Genomic DNA, 14,467 nt, shown 5'->3' on the forward strand with positions numbered 1-14,467 from the left:
CTTCCTTAGGTATCTCAAGAATGTTTAATATGAATTATGTTCGAATTCACACAGCCTTTATGCTTTAGTGTCAACTTCTTGGCGATAGCTATATGATATATAACGTTCGCTAGAACCAAATAAGAGCAGGTGAAGTCGTAGACTTAAGCCAGTGACTTTATAAAAGGACACTTTATCTTCAGTAGAGTCAAATGTCAACGAAAATAAAAGCTCTATTAATCTATGGGAAATTAAGCGGATATCGCTGTCGAGGGCCAACTATGGCTCGCCAATTTATCAACATTTCGTCTCGCATCGAAAGCTCCCGTTTTATTCCTATCAATTACTGTCAGAAGCAATAAATTGCATCACGAGTAATGCCTATATTGTATAGGCGATAATGCCTACTGAAAAATTTGTCATTGACGAGCCAATGATACCTCAGACCCACCTATGTATTACAGACACGTTAATTATTGTGAAGCGTAGATTTATTTTATAGTGTACGTCTGTTGGGTAGCGGACCCGATAGACGTGTCACATTATTTGTTTGTTTTGGCAGTCGTAACAAAAGATATCGTAACGAAAGAAATCATGATTACATAATATGGTGGTTAAGTGTAATTTTCTAATTTGTCGCGCAATTTTCTTAACTTTTTCTTTCATAAGAACCTTCTCCTGACAATAACAAACACAACAAAAAAGAATTAACGAAATCGGTCTAGCCGTACACTCGTGATGCCGTGTCCAAGGGAAATAGCGATTCATTTTAATATATATAGAAAAGTACTATTTTCATACAAGGAATATTTTATAATGCAGGAGTACCGTAACTTAGTAAAAATCTTTTCTAATGATATATATATATATATACGTTTTTTCACATAGGTACAACATTAATAATACTGATAAATCATAACGTTATTTATTCCATAGGTTTGAAGTCATCCTGAAAAAGATTGTTTGAATATTATTCGAAAATTTAAAAGTGCAAAAGCTTGATACTAATACCACGTACTTGATTATAATACCACCACTTTCTACCAAAAAATAATGATGAACCAGAAGGTCCATAATTTTGAAATATTGGTGCGTAGGGGTTCACGTTCATATGGTCACCATCCATCTAAAACATGTTTTAAGGTATTTTTTTCTACTATTACACATTAATCACAAAAGTACATTGTCTGGACGGAGGCAGGAATTGTATTTTACACGCAGCTATTATAAAGTTACGAACAAATTTATCCAATCTGTACTACGAACCGATACTACGATTTTTTGTAGGTACTTGATGACTGCAAACCCAATCATTATTAATTTGTTTAATTTTTTTTAACACAAGTATTTACAAGTATCCTGTCATACAAAACGAAGCAACCATTGTCCCGTTAGCAATCGAAGAGGAATTAAATTCCATGTACGTACCTGTATGCCTTATAATTATCATGTAAAATTAAGTTTACTAGTAAATTTTTAAACTTCTTTAAAAATTGACAAAAAATTATAACTAAATTAATAAGTGATTTAGACCTGGTGGTTCCATAACCAATTTTGTTTATATTTGTCCTTGTGTATTGTGAAGGGGTTTCCGGCATTCTTCTCGTAGTCGGAGCTGGCTGATGATTGAGAAACATCGGATGACGCTGTCGACTCACTACTCTGTCGTATTCTATAGGCAGATTTTATTTTTCTGGAGCGACGTTCGTTTTTAACCTAATAATTGAGCTATTTGTAAGACGAGTAAAATGAAAAGAAATTTAAATAATACATTTAAATGGTTTAACTGCTTTTAAAACTTGTAAACTTGTTGAATATGTTTGAAAACTCTAAAATAACAATGCATGCTTAAATGAAATATATTAAAAGAAATGTATAAAGCAGGCACTATAAAGAGTTTACTCAATATTAATAATTTTATTGTACTTACATTCCCATCCGTGAATAAAGAATTTGCGCTGGGAAATTTAAAATTTCAATTGATGCGAATCTTATAATACCTTCAAATATCCACCTTAAGTGGTAAATAAAAAATTACATTAAAATTACGTCATGACGTATTTATTATATAATTGAAAGTTACACCGAGCTTCGTACTATTGATCGTCAGTTTGCTGTTACAATGGCGCATACTAGGACTTATCAAAATGTACTTACTCATCCAAGATTTCGTTTGCGCCATTTTCATCTTGGATCGACTGTAATTTTAAATCCTATTAATTTTATTATAAGAACTATTTCTAATTGTATAGCTTTCTTTAGCAATGAATGTTTCCTGTCTTTCATAGAATGAATCCTTGAAACTGGAAGCTGGATAATCTTGAAATTGAAGCTGATACTTTGTTAAGAAGTTTATAATATTGTATATATATATATACAATATTATAAACTTCTTATATATTACAATATATATATATATATATATATATATATATATATATATATATATGTTGTATATATAGGTTTACTTTAGCTTGCCTTACATAAATGCTGCTTTACCCAGATGTACACGATTTGTAATAATATTTTTGAGGTATTTGTGGGTAATAACTAGTTAAAAAGTTGTGGCATAAAAAGGGTTCAAAGGTTTTCAGACAGAAACACAGATTCTGTTAGGCACAGATACTTACGAAATTTCTGAAATTTTCCCTGGAAAATGAATAGTAAATGAATATGAAATAAGGTACGGTATTTTATTGACATTTTTGTTTTCATTAAATATATTCGTTTTTGTGTTATATTTTGCGTTTTGTATAAGTCAAATAGGGTTTAATGCACTTTCTACACCATGTCTACTTAATTCAAAATTTTAATAATATCTGAATTCTAAAGGTAATTAAGAGAAGGTATGACATCTTCATTCATTTAATTTCTTTATTTTAGTTTTCTTCACCTTTTGACCAATTATTTGCGTGTAAAAAATAAATTTTATGGTGGTCCACGGTACCTTCCTTACTCATGCTTTTATATTGTGTACGAATTAGAATTATATACTTACGAGGGTTCTTTAGTTAATGGTAAGTCAGTACGGTCAAATTCAATTACGACCTAAATAAAATAATATTTTAATAATAGTAATCAAGCTTGAAATTAATTTAAATCTTAAAGTTACGAGTAAGTTGTGTGGTTTATGTAGCTGCCATTGATTTCAAAGGTCCATAAGGTATATAAGGGAACTAAAAACTAACACAATAGATTAAATTTAAAGGGAATTATTAAAGTTATTCTAATACACAAAATTATTTATAGATATAAATTAAACTTACTGGATTATTTCTGAAATTAGAAAATTATTAATTAACATCTAATTATTCTTTATTATACTTATCCTACGGATACTTACATTGGACTAGTTTTTGATTTTATATTCTTAATAGCACCAACTATAGCTGCCTGTAAACAAACTTTTTATGTGTATTTGTGAAAACTTTTGAAAGTAAAATTATAATATAGTGAGTCAGGGAAATTGTAGGTACAATTCTCGGAGGAACAATCAAAACTGGAAGGCACAGCCTTGCTGTATAGAGGGTAGGATAATCTGTGAAAACAAAAATCAATTATGTAACTGCCTCGTTCTTTTAAATAAATGATTCTATAATCTTACAACTATCTACAGGATCTTCTGGCGATGGCGAGGAAACAATGACGATAAAACCTTTTTTAGGTCTGGGCCTCATATTTCTGGTATCTGTTTTATGATTATTTGTTAATCTAATAGGCAAGTAGGTGCTCAGTCTTCTGTGCCTGACGCACGCCGACGACTTTTTGGGTCTAAGGCAATCCGGTTTCCTCACGATGTTTTCCTTAACCGTTCGAGCGAATTTTAAATACGCACATAGAAAGAAAGTAGTTTATTGGTGCACAGCCGGAGATCGAACCTACGACTTCAGGGATAAGAGTCGCACCCTGAAGCCACTAGACCAACACCGCTTCTAACGCTATACTATTTTATTTTATACGAATATATTTTTATCTTCAATATGTGAATTTCTAAATGACTACTTTTCTACTTCATAAATGGATATATCAGATGTATGACTGTTATATTACTGTCAATGAAGGTTTGACAGTTTTTTTTATAAACAATAGCAAGCAGGAAGAATACTTACCATAACATTCTCTGTTTTTCTAAAATCTGTATATCTAACTCTCTCATTGGTATTCCCAAATCTAAAAATTGATTAACATTTGAGCAAATATAAGAGTTTTTAGAGACCTTTTTTATGAGTTTCTATATTTAGGTGCGACAAATATTGCAGTTGCGTGTTGAATGTTGCTGTTTCTGATATTTAATTATTAAATTTTGTGGATTCTATACTCACGCTATTCCAATATTATTTATATTTCCATATACATTGTTGCTTAAACTTCTTTGAGGGAATTTCACTGCGGACTTAAGCATACCGAAGGAGGGTTTAAGTAATGTGTGCCCTGGTAATATCTTCTCAGCCCGTGGTAAATGCTCAACATATTTTGGTACTCCCAAGATTTCGTCATCACTTAAGATGCTTCTTCTCTGAATATGTAATAATATTTAATTTTTTTGTTAGTACCCTCTAACTTTACAATTTTTTTCTCTACAAGAAATGGTGTAATTTTTACGTGCTGACTGACTCTAGCAAATTATATGGTTTACAATAGGTACTCTTATTAAAACGTTTATTTTGATATCTGGGCCGAGAAGTCGACCGAAAAACCGGTACGGCGGGTACGTAGCGGTATTCTTATATCTCGAAACAGTTCATGCGATTTTGTACCCCCTTTAACTTCGTTGTGGATAAAATTAGAGGCCTCAATTCAGTCAATGTATTTATATAAAACATAAAAGATTTATAATTTTAATATGGTCAGTATACTGTGTTGTTAGGTTCGCTAATTACGTAATAACTTAATACAGAAGGTCCCTTAAGTAGGGACTGAACAAATTAACCGACTTGGATCTCTCAACTTTTTACGATAGAAGTTGTATGGCAAAACATGGTTTTATTACAAGTTATGTTTTAGATGGCATATATTTTGCATTACTTTCAACGTTATCCTAAATAACTTTATATTACTTTGTAGTGACTGTCGTTTTTCGAATGGCGGATATTTCCATCCGGTAGCAGTTTTAACAAAGATCTAGCTATTATTATGTTTATAACAGTCGTAGCCATTTAGTTACAAAGCAGACACAAATATTTAAGTAAAAAAAATAATTAAATTTATATTTATATCATGTAATTAATCTACAGTCAAATTTCACGTATTTCGCTACGGCGTAGTAGGTAATGCTACGCTTTTAGCACGTTAAGTGCCAAACCTCCAAATATTGAAGTACCGAAATTTAAACTATGCCGACGTTACTATTAAAAAAAAATATTTCAATTCAATTTCAAAGGTAGTACAACAAATATTTTATATACAAAATATTATATTTTTAAATTTATGTATTAATTGGTTGGGTCTATTTACATTGTTATGAGATAATTTTGATAAAGAAATAATTACAACTTTCACTATGTATTTGGCATAAAATATGAAGATTTAAGATTTTATTTATTTAAGAACTAAAAACCACTTCCGCTCGCAATTAACCGGGAAAATTATTAAAAGCTATGTAAATAATCTGACGGCGAAACATAGTGAAGAGAACTTTCTGTTTAGGACTTTAGTCTCAAGTCCAAAACTACGAATACATGTAAAATAGGTATACTGATAAATGGCGCGTTTCATGATTTATGAAGTTCATTAATTTTTGATTTACTAGTAATATAATTGATACGTTGTAGTATATATAGTGCTGAAGTCTGGTAAAACATATATAAGTAATATATGCCAAGTAAGAGTATAAGCATTGATTATACGCTCTGTACGTTACAAAAATATACATAATGTTAATTTAATGCCCTAAGTACTACGTAAGTTACATTGCTGTTTTCGTGTTATTTTTGTAGAATTAATAGTTATTGCTTATTATATATTATAAGTTTATATGTTCTCTACTATTATAGGTCCAAAGTAGACGCCAAAGCTCCAATCACTCAGAAAAGGGTAAGCTAATGTACACGAATATTCACTTCATGAGTTAACTTTAGTTTCAGTATACTAAGTTTAGAAGGAGTTAGTTCGAACATGCCTTATCAATTACCGTTGAATTAGGTCGATATTTCCGAATCTTGTAATAGGTTTTGAAATATTTTTTTAATGCATATATACTTTCAACTTTATGAAATTACCTAAGAAACACTAAAAATGTTGAGAAAATGAAAACCGGCTTAATTTAGAAAGTTGCCAATACTTTTATTGTTTTTGGAAGTAATCTCCATTCATCTCTACACATCGTCGCATTCGATAGAACACTGATAAAAGCTTAGGAGTCGCTTCTATGGCATTTTGGTACGCTTTCACCGCATCTTCAGAGCTCGTAAAGCGAATACCTCGCTCGAATTTTATATTTAGTTCTTGGGTATAAATGAAAGTTACACGCCAGGTCAGGACTGTATTGCGGATGAATTGTTATCTCGACACTTGCCATAGTCAAATATTCACCAGTCCATGCGAAGGTGTTTCTGGCTGTCGGTTAAAGTATGGGGAATCCATCTGGTACAATGCTTCCTGCGTCTAAATGTTCGTGTAATATTTTTTGAACTTGACTCATACCAATGCCTAGGCTTGCCCGTATGTGCTGATAGGTGGTCACTCTCTTATCTTTCTCTATCATGCGTCGCACAGCACTGATGTTATCTTCTGTAGTTGCTGTTAAAGGACGTCGCTCTCATGGATCGTCATTGAGATTTAGGTTCTTTTTCAGGTGTAACAAGAGTTTTAGATTTACCGCTAATTCACAAAAATAAATTACAATTGCAATATACTACATTAGGTTACCAAAGGGTTCTAAAATTGAAATAAAAAAAAAGTTTTCATTAACATTGTTTCTAACTTGCCCGTTCTAAACATTTTCAGTACCCACGTAATTTATTATATTTATATTTCCTAGATCAATTTGATTTTATATTTGGCTAGTTTAATTTAGGTTAATTAAACTAAAGAAAATACGTACGCAATATACATATATGTTGTAAAAAAAGGGAACCGATAGTATTAAAAAAAATAGGTAATTAAAATTAATTACTAAAGGCATTTAAAATATATTATTAATTACGTGAAATTAATTAATGTGTAATTAATGTTTAATGTATATACATTTAAGTCTGTGACAATGTGACTTTATATTTTGTGTGATATGTTCGTAGATATAAGACTGAATGAATAATTGTAAAGCAACGTTACCTCACAATGGGACACGTGACAGATGAGCAGTACACATTTAGATTTTGGGTAAAAAACATGCTGGTTTACTTACAATGCTTTTATTCTCAGTTCAAACAAGTGTTATTCTAAACAAAAAATACTCAACTCAGCTGAAGTTCAGACGCAAAACCTTATGGCTGAGAGCCACTCCTTTTATACCAAGTTGTTTAAGCCTATAAATACGTATACGCCTATGGAACATACTTTAAGAAAACATTCTTGTTTTCGCCTGGAGGCACATGTTTACCAAAATTTAAATTAATCTCTTTAAAACTTTACTGAGTAACATTTCAGCTGTATATTGACGAACAATAACATTACACTAATTATTTCTTGTCAAACGCGAATACTTTTTTTTGCACACAAATTCGAGTCGTAAGTTAGATCAATTATGATATCATATTTCTTATTATTTATGATAGAAAATGACAATTACGTATTTTTATATAAACTTGTGCAGGAAGATGGTGAACTACTCGATTCTCAACGAAGTGAGACTGGTGCTGAACATCTACTTATCATAATATCTTATCAATGAGACAACAAAAATTAATGTGTCCCATCCTTCATTTTGGGAAACCAAAGCACTTTATTAGTCTTATATTATTTATAATCTATTTAAAAATTAACTATTTATTTAGAAAATTGATACCATAGTACTTACTCTCACTAAGTCGATAAGATTTTCCAGGTCAAGAGATTTATAACCCTTCACTACTACAAGAGTCTGTAATCATACAAATATACAATATTTATTAAATATGAAGCTAATGATAAACACTATACAAATTTTAATTATAGTTTAGATTTATAGTCCAGAAGAATTCCAGTTATTCTATAAATGACAGTCCACGTTGCAATGGTGATGTGATGAAGGAAAGTTGGTGCGCTTCTTATATTTTAAGATTGACGAAGGTTTAAAGCGCAGAAATATAATGACCTTAATACAATTGTATTCAAAAGTTCATGAGAAGACTAAAACAATAGTTTTACTTATAAATTCGATGCAATAGCGCTGTTACTATCATAAATGGATAACAATATTAATAAATAAAGTAATAGTATTTTATGTTTTAACAAAAATAAATGTTGTTGATTCATATTTTCTTTGATTATAAGAATATTTCCGGGTGGGTCCGAAAATGCGTTATTATGGGTGGCAGACTGTATATAAGTGGATTTTGGTGAAGCATTTTTTTATTATTATTAGGGGCAAACGGGTAGGTGGGTCACCTGACGTTAAGTGATACTGTGCCCATGTCTAATTAAATTGTCTTTTAAGATAGGTGTTGAAGCACCCCAAGTCGAATTGCTTTGGAAATAACTTTTGTGGTCAGCTGGTTTCGCATACTGGTGGTGAGCGGCAAAACTATACGTGGTGATACGGATGGAATTTCAGATTCTACCTTGACACTCAATAGTGAAACTCAGCTGCAAGTATTAAGCTATTACTGATGCAAACCAATCCTATAGTCTTAGGGAGTCATACTTAGTGCCGTCTCGACTCTGATTATTACTATCGAAGTACCATACCGTTTTTGTCTGATCTCAATCAATATTACGATACACAGAATGAAATACAAAATAATAAGAATATTTTAATTAATAATATCACTCACCGCAATTACTAAATACATAACAAACCAATCCATTTCAAGGCACTATTATTTTACAATACCATTAAAAACTTCTATAATAAAATGTGTGTTGATTACAGTAGCTTTCAACGTATAGTAAATATTTAACTTCAGTTCTTCGACCTGTAATATATCATCAACTTAATGAAATAAGACACAATTTTGTATGTACGTATCAATATAAACGATTAATATCAAACTTACAATATCCATTGGTTTGACTATTTTAGCTCGTATCATGAATACATAAAGCCTATTTTACAAACAATAATTTTAATGTAAGAAATATCGTAATAACGAACGTATAGTTAATACAAAATTCAAACCGTAAAATGCGTTTGTTTTGTTTTTAGTCATTCGTACTACGTTAATACATAAAAAAGGAATTGTGGTTGATGAATATATATAAAATCCAATGTCTACCTTTATCGCTATGTATTATATGAATCTATGTATTATTGAGTAAGAAATAAATATCAGTTTTAACAATAATAATACAAATATCACATTTAACATTAATATATTTTCGTTATCATATTGAAATCGTTATATAAAAAATAAATCATTGACTTCTTTGGTCATTGCATCAAACTTATCTATCTATGTTTTATCATTAAAACTAATCCATTAATCTGAAAAATAAATACGTAGCAAAATACGTAGAAACGTTTGGAATAATAACTTCTGTACAACTAACTTTGTAATCTAATAAACAGGCGGACGAACTTTAGTCGCAAAACTACCGATTACATTGCCTGGTGGGTGATAGTTTGCTACAACATACACTTGTCCTTCTTTTGTTTTCGCAAAACCTACACCAACCTCCATAGTATCTTCCCAAACAACTTGGGAAAAATGACCTGAGCCTAAATTATCTGGCTCTTTGCCAAAATCATGATTCTGAATCTCACTATACCATTTGTCTACTGGATCTCTTCCAGTTAAAACAAAGTTTGGATCGGATGACCAAGCATAGAATATATTTTCACCATACTCATTTTGATCTCTATGTTCAACTCTTCCATTTTTAGATATCGTTTTAGCCCATTCCTCAGCATACTTGTTAAGTTTTTTATTCAGAACGAGTGGAGGGGCACGATGTTTTCTCCGATATTCATTGTGAGCATTTAAAAATTCTTCTTCAAATTTATCTGATGATATTGTAGTAGATTTTAATTTAGTTACCAAATCAGAGGCGTAATCAGTTAGATTTTTGCTAGTTCTTTGTGGCGATGAAGGGACGTTATTATTAGATTCATAAGGGGTACTACTACTAGATTCGTCGTTATAAGTAGATTTGAACTGAAATGCACCAGGTGGTGGAACGTTTTTAACAAATTGTTCACCATAGTTTCCTGGAGGGTAGTAATTAGCTACTACGTACAGCTTCCCAGATTTACTCTTCGAACATCCAATTCCAAGTTCTTTTGTGTTCTTCCAGATTAATTGTGTAAAATGTCCGCAATTTAATACTTCCGGTTCTTTTCCAAATGAGTATTCATTTATTTCGCTGTACCATCTGTCTATGCAGTCACGTGCTCTGATCTTAACATTTGGGTCCGATGACCAACCACAGTAAACGCTTTCACCGAAATCTGGATTTAAACTATAGGACATAGAGTCCTTTTTCGCCAACTCATCGGCCCATTTTTGACTAACTTTGCAGATATCTTTATTGAGTACTAATGGCGGCGTACCATGTTCCCTTCTGTATTCATTATGAACGTCTAAAGCTTCGTTCTCGAAATCACTGGCTTTTGATTTGAAAAGTTTACTCTGTAAATAAAATATATTGCATGAGTTAAAGGAAATTAAGTAATCACTAATGCCACGCTCTGATTCAGTATATTTTCTTATCGCTCAATGTCACATAAACATGATTTGATTTTAAATCCACAGTGAATAATAACATTTTTTATTTGAATATATGGTATACTAAAACGGACACTGTGGACTGTTTACTAATTTATGTCTCTTGGTGAGGCCTATATATGTATAAATTGATACATTTATAAACATTTGGAGAATTTAAATAAGTATTTTTAGTTACATTAACTAATTAAAACAAATTTATAAGGAGAATTTACCATGACTTTTTGGTAACACGACTCTTTGTCACAATAGAAATTATTACTATTCTTCGTAAATTATATCGAATGGGATATATGCGATAAAAATATTTTAGATAAGCTAATAGGTAAAATATAATTTACGATTTTATATCTAAGATATTGGTCATTAGTTTTCCGGGTTATAGTTTTATTCAACTTAGTTTAATAACTTTATTCTTATATAAGAATATGGTTTATATATTACAGGCAGACAGACAGTTTAATTATGTGAAATATATACTTTTGGTATTATTCTGAACGGAGACAATGTAGTTTATATTTAAAAATCTGTTAAACCCCTCTAGATAAATTGTGTCTCTTATCGCCTATATTCCGGACCATGTGATAGTAAACTACTTCACCCCTTTTCCGACAATATAAATAAATTGTTTTCGCTATCCCTTTTTATGCGGGCCAGCAAAAAGAGATAGAACAATTGATTGCATTGCTATATGGAAGTTGAAATGTAAGTGAACATAATCAGATTTTATATAGTCTAAAAGCCGTGGGAATTTTCAAATAAGGTTTATAGTGAATTTTGTAATTAACTTGTACAAATAATAATAGTAATATAATAGTTTAGTCTATTTTTTATTATTAAAATCAATTTCATGGTTATTTGGTTTCATTTAAATGTATTGTGGTTGTGTTGAAATGCTTGGAAAGCTTATTAACCCCCGAGATTCTGGGTTCATGTATGGAAAATTATGGAAGGTGCAATCATACATCTATATCGTATCGATAGGTTTCGACTTCTCTCTCTAATTATATAATAGGTGATTTAAAGTAAAATACGAAATAACTTATCAGATCATAAATATATCCGGTCTAAAAGTAGCTCCATTTCGCTAATAAAGTAGATTAGACCAATCTACGTTTCGCCTCATCCTTAATTAATATGGCCTGGGAATTCTTCAAATAGCTTATATTCCTGACACGAATAGCGCCTAGTTTATGTTTAATAACTATATAGGGTCAAAGTAACATACGTTATTATTCGAGTCCCGATGACCATCTATCATTTAAAAATTTAGTTATCCAATGCCAAACAATCAGTGTTTGCATAAGATAAGTGTAGCGCTCTCAAAGGTAAAAAAGTAACTTTCGAAAGAAAAATGAAGAATGTCAATACGCTATTTGTATATTTATTATAATTATTATTGTTAATATTTGAAATATGACACTAACTCCTGACATAAAGGCAACACAAATATGTTTGTGTAACACAGAAAATGTGCGTGTGACACCAGTATATTAGACAGTATAGTGACCTTTATTTACGTTTTTTCATGATTTAGTAGAAAACTTTTTGGTAACAGTATTCCGTGATTCATTGAAGTTGTAAAGTGTAATAAATAAAAATGAAAAAGGTTAGCGGCGTGAGGGGAAATTTTTGTTCTTTTGCAGATCACATATGTTTGCTCCAACATCTTGCGTTTCGTTTTAAAAATAATTTAGAAAGGACAGCGTCTTTTCGAATGTGTTAAATATTATTATTTTAAGATTTTTAGTAGAATTACATAGCAATAATTTAAAACCGGTTAAAAAGGAATATTACTTTTGAATTTTGATTTGTAGGCTTTCCATTCCTGTCTACTTTGCTAGGGCTGTATCAAATTAAGCTAGGGTATGGGTCTGATATTAAATCCAAATAAAATAAAAACTAAACCAACGTATAAACAGATATAACAAGCATAAAAGCAGGAAAATACGTATTTAGAAGTCACAATTTCATCAAAAACAAAAGCAATTTTGCGCGCGTTTTAACTTTCGTCCTTAACTTTATGATAGCCAATTGTTAGTCAGTCAGCGTAATATGTCTCGAAATGTAAATTAAGTACTCACCATTATGTATGCGTATTTTGACCTCTATAATCCGTAATTAAAATATCACTATCACATGTCCAGGCCCCTGGCCCACTCGGTTATAACCCGTACTTTGCAATGAGAGTACCATTATAAAATTGAGCGTTATCACGGCTCGAAACCGTCTCTATTAAGCCGCGTATGTTAGAATGAGACGGTACAACAATGACTGCTCCCTTCGTCCTATCAGAGATTACGAATTAATAGAAACTTCGTATTTAATTCTTATCAATGATAGTGAATTGCTGATATCATTTTTATGGACCTGTTCTTGTTATTTGATGATTGAAGCAATTATCTTTTCAGCTATTAAACTTTGAAATGTATTTCTGTAGTCATGTTATTACAACCATATGAATAAGTGAAAAAAAAATGCAAAATAAAAACAGAAGAAAGCTTTCAATACTAATTCGTTCAATTTCAATAACAAACAGTACAGAACTTTAAAACGTCGCTGAAGCTATATCGAACATAACTAAATCCAAAACTTCAAAAAATATTAAAAAATAAGGCATATACACGAGGTATAAGATATGCGATTTAAACATTTTAGAGTTACCTTATAAATATAAATCGTCATTATTGCAATGAGATGTATATTTTTAATCCTAAAACACCTGTTTACTTAAAGTAAAATTTATGTTCCTCTCTGGCGGTGGTTTTGATTTGCGTTCCCTACAGTCTAATTCTTGAAACTCCTACTCATAAAACTGAATTCTATCACGGCTCCTTTACTGTGCAAAGTATCCTGCTTTGAAATTCCTTAACTATTTATATCAGACCTGTCTCAGAAATTTATTTAAAAATCTTCTTTTTGATCATTTTTCTTGTACCTCGTAGTTACTACTTATATAATATATTAATTCTGACTCAATTAATTCTTAGAATAATTTTTACACTTTTGTTTATACATATTATTGTTAATTAATTTATTTTTGTTTTTTCTTTAGATTTTACTTTATTTTAGTTAGTGTTATATGTTATTTTGAATTTTTTTGTTAAATTGTTATGCTCTTCTTGTACTTTACCCTCTGTAGGTGTTTCTTTTTCTTTTTTGTTCCGAAATAGAATTGCCTGGAACAAATCGCTTGTTAGCCATAAGGCCGCCCGTCGCCTAACAACTTATGTAAACTATTGTTATATGTATGTTTTTGTATAATGTAACGAAGTGTTAATAAATAAATAATGTTCTTAAGTATGTTATAATTACTTTAAAGTACGTATTTACATATTCCAAATATGCCGGTACCAGCAAATGCTTACATTCAATGGAGTTCGAACACTATGTTGTATGTTTATCACAAGTTCAACAAGCACACCCACACACATTAACCAATCAACATTCACAAATTTCATATTTGATTTAAATTCATAGTTTAAAAATGTTGAATTAGGCTACGACAATTATTAGCTATTTAGTTACATATTTTCCCCAAGATAACAGGTAAACAGCGATTAACATACCAGTCTGCATTAACTGTCCTTCCATCTTCTAGCACAACTGTCGCGAAATGACCTTGTCGACCAAAGAATGAAGCAATTATCTTTTTTCCTTGACTCCTTCCTTTCTTTACCTTAGTT

At 30.8% G+C, this 14,467-nt stretch overlaps 2 protein-coding genes across 2 annotated transcripts; both read right to left on the bottom strand.

The window, feature by feature from the left end:
• Positions 1-888: 888 nt before the first annotated feature.
• On the bottom strand, positions 889-9,291 carry LOC123708468. Its single transcript, XM_045659187.1, has 14 exons — positions 9,114-9,291; positions 8,892-9,032; positions 7,937-7,999; positions 4,302-4,495; positions 4,089-4,149; positions 3,323-3,372; positions 3,246-3,255; positions 2,978-3,027; positions 2,610-2,628; positions 2,137-2,177; positions 1,910-1,937; positions 1,513-1,695; positions 998-1,105; positions 889-928 (listed from the first exon to the last, which is right to left on the bottom strand). The coding sequence occupies exons 2-14, from the start codon at positions 8,922-8,924 to the stop codon at positions 905-907; spliced, it is 864 nt and encodes a 287-aa protein (XP_045515143.1). The 5' UTR covers positions 8,925-9,032; positions 9,114-9,291; the 3' UTR covers positions 889-904.
• A 168-nt stretch (positions 9,292-9,459) lies between these two features.
• LOC123708467 (protein PRY1-like) lies at positions 9,460-13,054 on the bottom strand. The gene is made up of 2 exons (XM_045659186.1): positions 12,866-13,054; positions 9,460-10,685 (listed from the first exon to the last, which is right to left on the bottom strand). The coding sequence occupies exons 1-2, from the start codon at positions 12,866-12,868 to the stop codon at positions 9,615-9,617; spliced, it is 1,074 nt and encodes a 357-aa protein (XP_045515142.1). The 5' UTR covers positions 12,869-13,054; the 3' UTR covers positions 9,460-9,614.
• Positions 13,055-14,467: the final 1,413 nt, after the last annotated feature.

Source organism: Pieris brassicae, chromosome 4 (assembly GCF_905147105.1).
Source record: "Pieris brassicae chromosome 4, ilPieBrab1.1, whole genome shotgun sequence".
Classification (NCBI taxonomy): Eukaryota; Metazoa; Arthropoda; class Insecta; order Lepidoptera; family Pieridae; genus Pieris; species Pieris brassicae.

Coding starts and splice junctions, on each gene's coding strand:
- LOC123708468 (XM_045659187.1), bottom strand. CDS start 8,924: ATGGATTGGTTTGTTATGTATTTAGTAATTGCG. Junction 4,496..7,936: donor ATCTTATCGACTTAGTGAGA/GTAAGTACTATG, acceptor TTACATATTCAG/AGAAGAAGCATCTTAAGTGA. Junction 1,938..2,136: donor GCAAACGAAATCTTGGATGA/GTAAGTACATTT, acceptor TAAATTTCCCAG/CGCAAATTCTTTATTCACGG.